At 41.1% G+C, this 13,400-nt stretch overlaps 1 protein-coding gene across 1 annotated transcript in view; it reads right to left on the bottom strand.

Annotated features, from left to right (window-relative positions):
* Positions 1-2,880: 2,880 nt before the first annotated feature.
* syt9b (synaptotagmin IXb) overlaps positions 2,881-13,400 on the bottom strand; it is a gene marked incomplete at its 3' end in the record, with an annotated part of 44,084 nt that continues 33,564 nt past the window's right edge. Inside the window, exons 5-8 of the mRNA XM_083893355.1 lie at positions 9,411-9,531; positions 9,087-9,258; positions 6,765-6,894; positions 2,881-2,958 (exon numbers count right to left, since the gene is read on the bottom strand). Coding sequence (XP_083749481.1) covers positions 2,881-2,958; positions 6,765-6,894; positions 9,087-9,258; positions 9,411-9,531 — 501 coding nt within the window. The remainder of the gene's footprint in view (positions 2,959-6,764; positions 6,895-9,086; positions 9,259-9,410; positions 9,532-13,400) is intronic.

The following is a 13,400-nucleotide window of genomic DNA, read 5'->3' as shown; positions in this document are numbered from 1 at the left end:
CAAGGCTTTAGTTTATGATCATTTGGACTCAAGTTTCCTTTTAAAGTCTGTTTCCTGGCTGTTTGTCCTTTGATTTTCCACTTCACTAATTACATGCCACACCACTAATTTCATGCACCTGTGTCCTGTGAACTGCTCACATTCACCTGTGAATCACTTGATCTCATCTTCAACTCTGTTTTCTCAGTGTGAGACCTTAATTTCCCTCTTCCTTTTGTGTACTTCTTGCCATTATTTAGAACGTCTGACTGGTCGGCGCTTGTCAACGTCAAAGGCCGATTCTCAAGGATGTGATGTCGGAGAACTCCACTCTGTTCCAGTGAGTACAATCCTTCAAATTCGACAGAGAACCCAGAATATTCCCCACTGATAATGTTCAAGGATGAGATTGTGTATTAATATCACAGCAACAACAACAACAGATCAATATGCATTAAAAAACGTGAGCAACTTCCATTCTACACCATCATGCCAGAGTATATAATGCACTTACAACCATGAGCCTGACCATGACCTACTTCTTCGCTCTTTTGAATAAACACGCTGAAATCATCCACCGCGTCCAAAAAAGGCTGAGATATTTTCATCTCAGTGTGACGCAGATGTGAGCCAGAAAAAACATGTGCGTAGCCACTCGGACGAGTGTCGTGACCGTTCGTCCGTGAGCTCGTCTGACAAAACGTCTCCACTGGATTTAAAAAAAACAAGACTGAGAGGAAACATTACAACCAGGAAGTGAACATGCATATTGACATTAACGCTTGCTAGAAAGTGACTAATCAAAACTGCTAGCTTGAGCTGTGTTGGCATTGTTTGTTAGCTGGTGTCACTAGCTAGCATAAAACAACAGCTGCTATGCTAAAGGTAGCATGTCCAAGATGTGAAATAAACAGTTTGAGAAGTTCAACTGGTCATCAATCAATCGATCAATCAGTGAAGCACCGACGACTAACCTGCTAACCGTGCTTGAAACGCAAGCTAGCACGTGTCTCATCTCATCCCACAAAACCAACCCATGCAACGCAGCATACTGTATATGTATAGAAATATTTATTAATAACATTTGAATGGACAACTAACACGCTCTGCCTTAAATGGTCATAATACATAATTGTGTTTAGAGTTTGATTAGTATCACGACAAAAAGAGATTTTATTTTATTTAAAAAAAGGAAAAAGAAAAAATAACGCATGCACCGAAGCAGCTACAAACGCACAAGTTTGTCCTCATCGGTCGTGACGTGTGTCCAATACAAAGACGTAAAAGATACTGGTATTCATCTTAATTTAGAAAACAAACAAACACTGTCTCATTAAAACAAGCACAGGGGTGTGGCACCAATCAAAGAGGAGGTCGTGAAGTCGTGTTCTAATATTGTCCAATACTATATTGTGGTTTCTGGATTATATTGAAATTAAAACTTAAAACAGTAATTTCATTTGGCATATTAATCTCAATTTTCTGTCTCTTCCTGGAATGGCTTTAGGTTTTTTTTTTTTACTTTAAACTTGCAGCATGCTGCCATTACAGCATGATTACAATAGGAAGTTAGAATGGCACACAAAGGAATACGTAAGTCCGCTAAGACTGAACAATTCTCATGAATTTTAGTTATTAAAATCAAGATCTGTGCGTTATGCCCATTAAAAAATTGTGAACATTTTGCAAACCTTGATCCTGGTTTGGCAAACTTAATCCACATTTGCACCCCATATAACAGGTCAAAACACTTGAAATTGTTGGATATTGGTTTAGTAATTTTCCATCCTGCTAAAAATAAATGGGTAAAAACAGAAACCTCTTTGGCAGATGTCATCACCGCCAAAAATATTGAAAAAAACAGAATAGTCAATACTTTGAAATAAGCAATGTTGCTGCTAATTCATTCATTCCCTTGTATTTTGACCACACCCCCGAAAAACAAAGTTAGACAATTAAACATGCAGTAATTAAAACATGGTTTTATGTTCCATCCGTCCACTGCTTTGCATTCTGAAGAGATCTGTGCTAAAGTTTTCGTTCAGGTCCTTTTTTACGCCATAACCAATGCAGGAAAGAGTTCAGTGTTCAACACAACAATCGTCTAATTTTTTTAAATTCTGGAATCATGTCATGATGCGTTCACACCGAACATGACACGGCAGTTTTCTGGATTTTCGATCGATCTGTAAGTGACCCTAATCCCAGCAAGATGAGAATGTACCATAAAGTCACAGAACGTTGTCCGATACCGAGCGAGGAAGTTGGACGACCTATTTTGTTACGATAAAATATGTTATAAATGCCACTTCATTTAAGCTATTAATCGCAATTTAGTAAACTTAGCTCTAGCATTAGCCCCAGGTGAGGAGTTGCTAGTTATATCAATGACCTGATGATCGCTAGTTTCAAGGCTAGCAGGGAAAAAACACCACCTGCGCCACCTGTGGTGTGAACGCACCATTAATACATCACTAACAGCTGATCCCACACACACACACACACACACACTCACAAATCACTAGCCACAGCTCCACACACACACACTCACCTAAAATGCTTTTGGTCCACACACCCGTTTAAGAAAAACAACAAAAAGAACCTTTACCAGATAGATAATCACAAACTGTTAATACCGTCAATAACAACTCAAACAGTTAGTTTAGTTTGGAATGTCGTTAAGTGTTTTTTTTTCTGTTTGTTGGTCGTGAAGACACATGAGGAAGTAAGAAGGGGTGGTTAACCTTTGGGAAAAGTCTAAACACAATTAAACCTATAAAGAAGTTCAACCTAATAACACATTGGTTAGAGTAATGCTTTTATAGCTGATGTTTTACTACCATGATGGCCACAACTTGGAATTCATGTCTAAATGTTTCTGGAAGTCCCATCACTCCACTTTCATGGAGACGGTGGCGTCTTCAGTGAATTGGTGGATCCTCCTTGGCTTCCACTGCCTGCCGCTCCTTGTCCGACCCACTGGACCAAAACAAAACACAAGAGACAGGAAGTTCCTTAGTGTCGAAAAGTTTGTTAAAAATAAAAAGTAAAAAATTAAGTGACGTGGTGGACTATCGTGAGGTTCTCCATGCAAATGCCGTGATGGTAGTCTTAAGATATCACCTTTAGATGCAGTGTGGAATAAAGCCAGTGGGTAGCAGCAGAGATCAAGGGTTAGCGCAGAACTGCCAAACGGGGTCAAACATGTTTTGCGAGGCTACCAGGACCTTGATCTTGACCACCCAAAACTGAGGGCCAATTCCAATTCCTGTCTTAACCCTCAAGCTCAACCCTTAATCTTAACTGGCCCTAAACCAAGTGTTGAGGGTTATTTTGTCACTTAGAAATGGGACACCCCTTAAATGCAGGATTATTTATTACGATCTGTTTGTCAGTCAAGTTATTAGGTTGTCAGTTAGTTATAATATGATACTCATACAAATACCACAAAAATAAAAATAAATTTTACGCAACCATTACGTCAGTAATCCATAATATGGGCCTAAACTAAGATAATACAATGGTTTTCATCATTTTTATATCTCTATTAACAAAGAAAATACTTAATTTGTAGCGTACTCGTTTCGCTGCTTTCGGCGCCATCTTTGTTATGTAAAAACACGCAATGCATTCTGGGCCACCCTTGCTCCCAAGGGTGGTCTCGGAAAATCTCAATATTGAGGGCGATACAGCCCTTAAACTTGGCCCTCAACTTAATTTTTCTAAAAATCAGGACAGCACTTGCACTAGAGGGAGCGCGCATTTTTGAGATTGAGGGTTAAGATTGAGGGTTAAGCAAGGAATTGGAATTCACCCTGATTCCTTAATCCGAGAACGTGTTCAAGAGATTGTTTGTCCAAATTCTCCTGAGGCACATGGCTCGATCTGCCTCGATCTTGTCTTGACAAGTGTTTTTAACATTTTGTGAAGCATTGAGGGGGAAAAAAAGACTCATAGATATACAACTGTGCAAGATTCTGCACACGTCCTTGTTCCCATAAGAAATGACTCACAACATTAAATTGGCTTTAAAAACTAAGTCATTTATTTTCTGTCGTACACAAACGGCTGTCACAGCTTTTTGTTGTCACTCACTTCCAGTCCGTCAAAAATCAGTTCGTTAAGTGAGTCATCTGGTTGGTAAATTAGTCGGAATATATCCTCGTTATACATTATCTGGCCTGGTTTCATATGGAGAAGCTGCAGAGAATCACTGACATGTTCATTAGAGACGTGTTAAGAATCCCGCAGTCCAGCCTCGCTCTCTCTCTCCTAATGAGCATCACTCAAAAAATAATGATGCCTGCGGAGGGTGTGCATCAACAAACGGTCGCTGAGCGCTAACAAGTTAGCCTCCTGCTAGCTGGTCTCCATTACGTTTTGCCGGGAATGTGAAATGCGCCCAGCGTAAGCTAATGTGAATCTTGAAAAAGTCTTGAAAAAGATGATGGTAGATGCTGATATCATGGAGCTGACGCTTAACTGTTGAGTCCGTGTCCTGCTAGCTGCTGCCCATAACTTTATTAAGTGTTAAAGGTGCCATTTGTAAGAATGTTGCGAAAAAATGGTTACTACATTCAAAATACCGAGGTCTTTTAGGTTTCGTTTTCTGATGTAACTGGCAACCCGTGGTTCCTCGGCAGCTGAGACTCTACTGACTGCAATGATTGGTAGATGGCGGTAGGTGGCGCCACATGCCAAAACAAGATTTCAAAACATAAACATGATTTGCAGTCTGCAAGAGTTTTTTAATGCAAATATTTTGTCTGTCACACGCAGGCTGATTTTGTCTGTGCTGTTGTTGGTGAGTTCAGTTTGTTATATGAACATTATTCCTGAGTCTCTGTGACATATTAGGAGGATTTTATGGCCAGTTGATTTAGATTTATTACATAATGCACCTTCAAAGATGCCAAATGTGAGCTCGTGTGAATATTTCATCAAAGCAGAGAAAAGACCATGGCATCGATGCTAATGCATTTCATGTGAAGCTGATGGTCAGCGCTTAGCATCAGAGCTCGAGATCAACAACAGCTCATAATGATGGCTATTAAGTTAGCATCCTACCAGTTGATGCATATTACCGTTTGTTTTCTAAGGAATGCTCCACATGTCAAGTGGAGAGGGAATTTTTCAAGTCGCCAAATGTGAGAAAGACCGTTTGAAGATGCTAAAGTTAAACAAACCCACCAAGCTTGATGGCTAATGAGTTTGCATCCTGCTAGCTGCTGCCTATTGCGTTTTGGAATGTTAAAAAAACAGATAAGGGGGTTAAAGCAGAGCTAATGTGTGTCGTGGTGCTGATGTTGAGCGTTACATTTGTCCAGAAATCCCTTTTTTTATTTTTTTTCACCCCGTATGCTAACTACCAGTAGATTTAGGCTCTGGCAACTGGGAACGAATTTACATGAATCAGCCTAGCATCTGGTTCAGCGTGCTCTGTTTTTTTAATGAGTGTGGGCTGAGAATTCAGAAATAGAAGCAGCTCCAGTGAATGTTGCCGCCTCTCTGTGTCTCTCTCTGTAAGCTAGTTACCTCACAACAGAACAAGTCAAGTAGACACAAGGGTTATGCAGTCCTTTTTTATTATGTAATGGTTTTATTTTATTTATTTACCTCCAAATGTCTCTGATGGTACTTTGTTGTGTCAGGCTCTTTCACAGATTTGTGTAATTAGTGTTTTCTACTAATTACACACAGTTTGTTTGAAAAAACATATTGATAGAATATAGGATTGTTCTAAATTGTGTCTCATTCAACATTGGTTTCTGTCTATTTAACTACTGTTGTGCATGTTATGCAACTTTTGTAATTTGAATTTCAAATTCTGGTTTCCAGGGACGTCAGACGAAAAAAGAAATGGCTCTTGGCTAATTCTGGCACAATTACGGGAATGTTTATTCATGTGCACTGTTCTTGTTTTTACTAAACTAATACATAAATAGACGGGGAAACACGGAAGATGGAAAGTTTTTGTGAAGTGAATGGAAGCACTTTTTCGGGGGGGTGGGGCTTAACTGCTCTGATTTGTTCATCGGTCTGCCGTTTCATGTCTTTCAATGGCTCAACTAATGGATTATGTGGGTGGTGATTCAGATGTGTGGCCTCCTTACATCTCAAAGCCATTACAGACGTTGCATTATAGGCTTTTTACGCCCGATACCTCACAAGCTGACCACCGTTTAATTACGAAGACATTAGGAGTAAACAACCGAGTAAAAAAAACACTTTATTTTACATGACGTTGGTTCGTCCCAACAGTGGATGGTGGACTTTTCATCAAGAACCAGCAGCAGGTCAAAAATTTGACATGTTGTCAAATATTTTGATGTCAGCTCGATGTCCCATGTGTTTATGTAATGTTAGCATGCTAAAACAATAAGCCAGGGGTCAAGCAATTGAATACCAGACCAAAAAAATCTGATTATTTGTAGTAGCCTTTTTTCTTCTAATATAAAGTATTGTACAAAATTCAATAAAAAAAAAAAAAGAAAGAAAAATCAGATATTTGGGCCGGATATTCATGGTGGCGGACCACATTTGGCCCATGGGCTGCCAGATGCTGACCACTGCAATAAGGCCATGTACTTAATTTGAGGGAATGTAAAGGCTTTAATTGATAGCAATAGCACTGCTGGAGACTTGACGAGTCTCATCTCACCTCTTTTATCTTGTCCTTGGATGATTGCATGGAAAAGGATCGTGAAAATGATTTTATTACAAACACAATTTGAAAACATCCTTGGACGACAAACGCCGTTACCGGTGCACAGAGCGGCGCGTACCTCTATGAGTGGGTGCCAGTGCGCGATGGGTTTCCTCGGGTACGACAGCATTTCACTCCAGTGTTCTCGGCCCAGACTCTCCGCCTCGTTGCCCACCCTGCACACTCCGATCACTTCGTTGTGTCCGACCCTGCAGGACAACAATGGTGTAAATTTATTGCAACTGTGATAAACAGAATATACTTGGGAGCTGAGCCAAACACTGCACAATAAACTACTGAAAAAGTGAAGACCTTCTAGCTCGAGGACTTTTCTCTTATGTCTTTCCAGACCTCCCAAATATAAATAATATATGCATGAACTAACATCTGGAGGCAATTAATCAAGCATGACAACTGGAGCTCTTTTGCTCCCATAATGCTAATTTATGGAATTTGCTCCAGTTGCGTCGCTTACCTTGTAAAACCCACAGAAAACAGAGCAGCTCAGACATTTAAACTGACACATTCAGATAATCTACACAGCTGAGACTCTACTGACTGCAATGATTGGTAGACGGCGGTAGGTGGCGCCACATGCCAAAACATGATTTCAAAACATAAACATGATTTGCAGTCTGCAAGAGTTTTTTTAATGCAAATATTTTGTCTGTGCTGTTGTTGTTGGTGAGTTCAGTTTGTTATATGAACATTATTCCTGAGTCTCTGTGACATATTAGGAGGATTTTATGGCCAGTTGATTTAGATTTATTACATAATGCACCTTCAAAGATGCCAAATGTGAGCTCGTGTGAATATTTCATCAAAGCAGAGAAAAGACCATGGCATCGATGCTAATGCATTTCATGTGAAGCTGATGGTCAGCGCTTAGCATCAGAGCTCGAGATCAACAACAGCTCATAATGATGGCTATTAAGTTAGCATCCTACCAGTTGATGCATATTACCGTTTGTTTTCTAAGGAATGCTCCACATGTCAAGTGGAGAGGGAATTTTTCAAGTCGCCAAATGTGAGAAAGACCGTTTGAAGATGCTAAAGTTAAACAAACCCACCAAGCTTGATGGCTAATGAGTTTGCATCCTGCTAGCTGCTGCCTATTGCGTTTTGGAATGTTAAAAAAACAGATAAGGGGGTTAAAGCAGAGCTAATGTGTGTCGTGGTGCTGATGTTGAGCGTTACATTTGTCCAGAAATCCCTTTTTTTATTTTTTTTCACCCCGTATGCTAACTACCAGTAGATTTAGGCTCTGGCAACTGGGAACGAATTTACATGAATCAGCCTAGCATCTGGTTCAGCGTGCTCTGTTTTTTTTTCAGATTATGTTGAGAAATTAAACGTTTGCAAAACTGTAACTCACTGTGCACTGAATCAAGCTACTCTTATTTAGTGACGATAATTGGATAAATGTTAGATACTACCAGAAATCATGGGGGGCAGTATAGAGTTAATTTGTCATGGAAAAAGACAAAGAAGCCGCCTATAGTTGCAGTGCCCAATTTTAAAATATGAGGCCAAGGTTCGCTGGATCCTACAGCCAGGGAATGTAGAGTGACTACCAGGCTGCCTCAGCTTCACTCACTCAGATTCGAGGGGATAGTTGTCAAAAGGGCACTAAAATAACCTCTTCATGGGCTTTTCCATGTTTGTCGATGCCCGCAACTTGGTGCTCGGCGCTGCCCTCTTGAGGGAGTATTGGGTAAACGGCCATACAAAGGCAAAAAAAGGCACACAGAGGTATGTAGGATATTGTTAAGAGTCTCTCTTTACTAATGACCACTGTGCGAAATACAGGGGGGTCTGGGGGGGCTAGACCCCTGATTAACATTCGAGACCCCCTGAAAGCCTCAAAGACAAAATTTAAGGGGGGTCTAAACATGTTGCAGTGTAATTGGAAAACAAGTATTTTTTCCTAAAGATGTTTTTAATTTCAGTCTTACATAGAGTATATGATCTACATACACACATACACTTTGCATGCTTTCTTATCCCAAGGTACCCGCGGGGTCTGAAAAAGTCTTAAATCCAATAATTTGAATTTGAGGCCTTAAAATGTCTTAAATTATCCTAAAATCTCATAAAAGGTCTTAAATACAATTTCAAGACCCTGTATCCCTCAAAACCAAACAAAATGTAAATTATTTTATTTGTAATTATGTATTTTAATGTTTTAATTAATTGCTTTCCAAATGGCGCTGTGGAAAAGGCCCACACAAGCCAACATCTGACAGGGAAGATAGCCAATGATGCAGGGTGGCACCTGGGGTGGTGACACAGTATTGCACAACAAATGGTAGATGGGACCCCCCACCCCCCCCGGATTATGAATGGGTTTTTTGCACACTGCTAATGACGTTGTGTCACATAACGTACTGACGTTCCTCACCGATCATAGTCCATGACGGCTATGAGCAGGCTGATCTGGTCGATGTTCTCGGGGGGAACGTCGAACACGATGGCCTCGTTGTACACCGGGTTCAGAGTGTTCCGCTTGGTCGATGTCTTTCTCTTCTTTAGCCTCCGGCCTTCGCACATCAGGGAGACTTTCACGTACGGATCTGGACACAAAGAGAGCGTGGATCTCTGAGCATCAGAATCAGAATGTATGGAAAATTTATAAAACATGAGAGAGAGCGAGCGAGAGAGAGGACGCCAAAAATAAAGCACTTTCATACACATTTAACAACCCCTGCAGTAACGGCGCACTGACCTGAGGCTCCAGTGATGTCCATGGCTTTGAGATTTCTGGCTTTGATCATGGTGATGGTGAGCCTGCCAGCCGTGGGGAGATAGCACAGCGAGAACATCAGCTCTCCCAGGTCCACGTTGTCCTGCAAGATCAGATCAACATTATTTCTTATTTCAATAACAAGCACTGAACCAACGTTATATCATCATCGGCCATTACTCTGTCTCTTTCCAATGCAACGGAAGAAACGCATCAGAGTGGTTCTCATGTAAACCACATCTTAAATATTTCTCGAGCAAGAATCATAATATACTCTGGAGAGTACTTTGTTACCTCCTCCACGGAGGTTATGATTTCATCTCCTGAGTACGTTTCCCATTAAGAATCTACCTACTAATGACATCAAAACACATCATATTTGGACGTAATTTGGTGTGTGAATGCAGGATTAGGCGCTCTACCACTGGGCTAATCTTCATCTTGATCTGAGCCAGATTACAGATTTGGCGGGAATTTAACTTTCACATAAATTCAGATTTGGTTATCACGCATCGTAACAGATCAGAATGAATTTTGTCATGTTTATGTATGATGGTCATAGCTATTATCAGGTACAGATCTGGATCGAGTGGATCAAAATGTAACCGTTTCAGGTGCTGGGCTCTTGCCATTAAAACGGTTATTATTCTGCAATAAGAATCACATTTTTGTCGGCCTTCACATGCCCCAAAACTTACAAAACTTTGCATAAAATTCAGCCCCTGTGAAAAGTTTTTGATGAAAACATCAACCAGGGCGGATGGTTTCATATCAGTCCAGACCGAACAAAAAAACCCATGCTCCAAACCCAACAGGAAGGCAGCCATTTTGAAGATTTTTGTAATTTCTGTATTCGAACAACCTCCTCCTAGTTACTGCGATAAACTGCAAATTTGGTGCGGTCACTGTATCCAAGTAAAGGATTAAAAGTTGCAAAATCGGTATCTTAATGTCACACGGTGTTGGCGCTAGGGGGCAGCAAAGTTGCAACAAATTCAGATTTTTTTTTCCGCCACGAAAACCAAAACTGTTGTAACTTTTTGATAGAAGGTCCTATCTGAAACAAACTTGCTATGATTGATTATAGTCCCGTCCTGAAGAAATGTATATGAAAAAATATTCAGTTTTGAAAACAGCACCCCCTGGTGGACGCTGAGAAGAAGATATTTTACAGTATTCTATGCTGTTGTAACAGGGATTATTGTATCCACCTAAAACTTCATATGTGAGACCAGAGAACCCACCCTGAACACGAGAGAACTTCCCTGAAGACGTTGATGATTATGGCCTTGGCCCAAAAGGAAATGGCCTATTGGGTACATCATGGCCTAATGCTGAAAACGTCATATGTGAGACACGGGAAACCGCTCTGTTACAGTCGCTCCACGTCCCCCATATTATTGAATAACCTATCAACTACATTCTCAATTCATCGTTTGTCCAAAAATGTTTGTGATGACGTTTCCCAAATGTCGTGCTTTCTCCACAGAGCAAAAAAATGATTTGCAGCTGATTTGAGTTGCGGCCCGACTTTGAGCTTTTCCTACTGAAATGATATGAGTTTTAGAGTCAAGAGAAAGCCCTCCAAGAAGCCTCTCTCTCTGTCACTCACTAAAATTACAGTGTATACCTATTGAGTGAACTTGCTTTAAGAAAAAGGTGATTAACACCATTCCTGTTTTGCCCTGAGGTGTTTCCTTTTAACCCGCCTCATGTGTGATATGTGACGGCAGCAACACCGAGGAGCTCAGTGGCAAACGTTACACTTGACTGATTTTATACTTTTTTTTTAAAACTTTCATCCCTTGTTCAATCATTATTTTTAATTTAATTGATCCCAGCGCTGTCCAACGATGCATCACGATGTAAAGTTTTGCATTCATGGCTAACGGCTACGCTAACAGCCATATAATGAGCGTGCCCACCTAGGATTTAGTGTGGGAGGTGAAACTGTGTTACGCTGACATTCAGCCAGGTTTAATTATCAGTGTTAGTGTTAGGCTGTGATGGGTAAATTAATTTATCTGAGCGTCAATGTGACGATTAAAAAGAAACACACGTTACATACCTGTATATATGTTTAATGGAAATCTGACCTCATTTTCTTAACTACTCCTGAGATAATAACATCCTTGCTTTCGCGACTCATCTTCATTCAGGCTTCTCTCCTAATTATCACGTCTGAAAATAACCTGTGATGGTTAGTGTGTGTGCGAGCTTGTGACACGCCCGGGGAAACTCTGACTTCTTCTTCTTACGTTTTTTTTTACCTCACAATGAACGATAGACACAATTGTCTCGTGTGTCTTTCATAACGTGAAGACACACACAGAGGATGTTAACGATTTTGTATTTTGGCTAATTGGCGCAGAGGTCAATTTAAAGGTCAGATGTGATGCATCTACTGGAATATCAGTAAGTGTCTTGCTCAGATATCAATAAGCGCTCCATCTCCTGCTGATTGGGATTAATTGGAGTCACAGCGTGTGTGTGTGTGTGTGTGTGTGTGTGCGCGCACACACTCGTTACTGTTGTGGCTCTAATCTGGTGCGCATAATTTGCTAAATTGAACAAAATGAACTTTTTCATCAGGGACATTCACGTCAATATCTCCATTTATACGCTCATACATAATAGTACCTATTAGAACCTGCTTTGGTGAGGTTTCAATCGAGCTGAGCCGATACTAAAATGTGACGTTGACAGACTTCCGGTCACTGATTGGTCAGAGTCATGCGCTCGACGTAGGTCGCAAGAATCAAAGCGAACAATACAGAACTGTAGATCAGTTCTATATTTCCTGCTCGAAAAACCAACATGGTCCAGCATAATTCTGTTCTATGTTGGTCTTTCTTGGTCTATGCTGGTCCATGTTGGACTATGCTAGTCCATGTTGGACTATGCTGGACCATCTTGGTCTATGCTGGTCCATGTTGGATTATGTTGGTCCATCTTGGTCTATGCTGGTCTTTGCTGATCTATGCTGGTCTATGCTGGTCCATGTTGGTATGTACTAGACTATGCTGGTCCATGTTGGTCTATGCTGGTCTATGTTGGTCCACCAGCATCATTATGCTGGTCTATGCTAGTCTTTGCTGATCTACGCTGGTCTATGTTGGTCTATGCTGGCCCATGTTGGTCTATGCTGGTCTATGTTGGTCTGTGCTGGACTATGCTAGTCCATGTTGGTCTATGTTGTCTATGCTGGTCCATGTTGGTCTGTGCTGGACTATGCTGGTCCATGTTCTATGCTGGTCTATGCTTGTCCACCAGCATCATTATGCTGTTCCATGTTGATCTATGTTGTCTATGCTGGTCCATGTTGGTCTGTGCTGGACTATGCTGGTCCATGTTCTATGCTGGTCTATGCTTGTCCACCAGCATCATTATGCTGTCCATGCTGATCTTTGCTGATCTATGGTGGTCTATGTTGGTCTATACTGGTCCATGTTGGTCTATGCTGGTCTATGTTGGTCCACCAGCAACACTATGCTGGTCTTTGTTGGTCTATGCTGGTCTTTGCTGGACTATGCTGGTCTTTGCTGGACTATGCTGGTCTATGTTGGTCCACCAGCATCATTATGCTGGTCTTTGTTGGTCTATGCTGGTCTTTGCTGATCTAAGCTAGTCCATGTTGGTCTATGCTGTTCTGTGTTGGTCCACCAGCATCATTATGCTGTTCTATGTTGGTCTATGCTGGTCTTTGCTGATCTAAGCTGGTCCATGTTGGTCTATGCTGGTCTATGCTGGTCTTTGCTGATCTAAGTTGGTCCATGTTGGTCTGTGCTGGTCCACCAGCATCATTTTGCTGGTCCATGCTGTGTAGAGCATAGACCATCATGGAAACGTCCGTGAAAACATCAACATTCAGTCCTTCATGTACGTAACGTTGGTACAAAGTCCATGACGTTGTGACCGCGTGAGGAGTTGAGTCATCACATGTGTTGCTGGAGCATGAATCCCCCTCTGACA

Source organism: Microchirus variegatus (assembly GCF_963457635.1).
Source record: "Microchirus variegatus genome assembly, chromosome: 8".
NCBI lineage: Eukaryota > Metazoa > Chordata > Actinopteri > Pleuronectiformes > Soleidae > Microchirus > Microchirus variegatus.
This window is presented reverse-complemented; position numbering and strand designations above follow the sequence as displayed.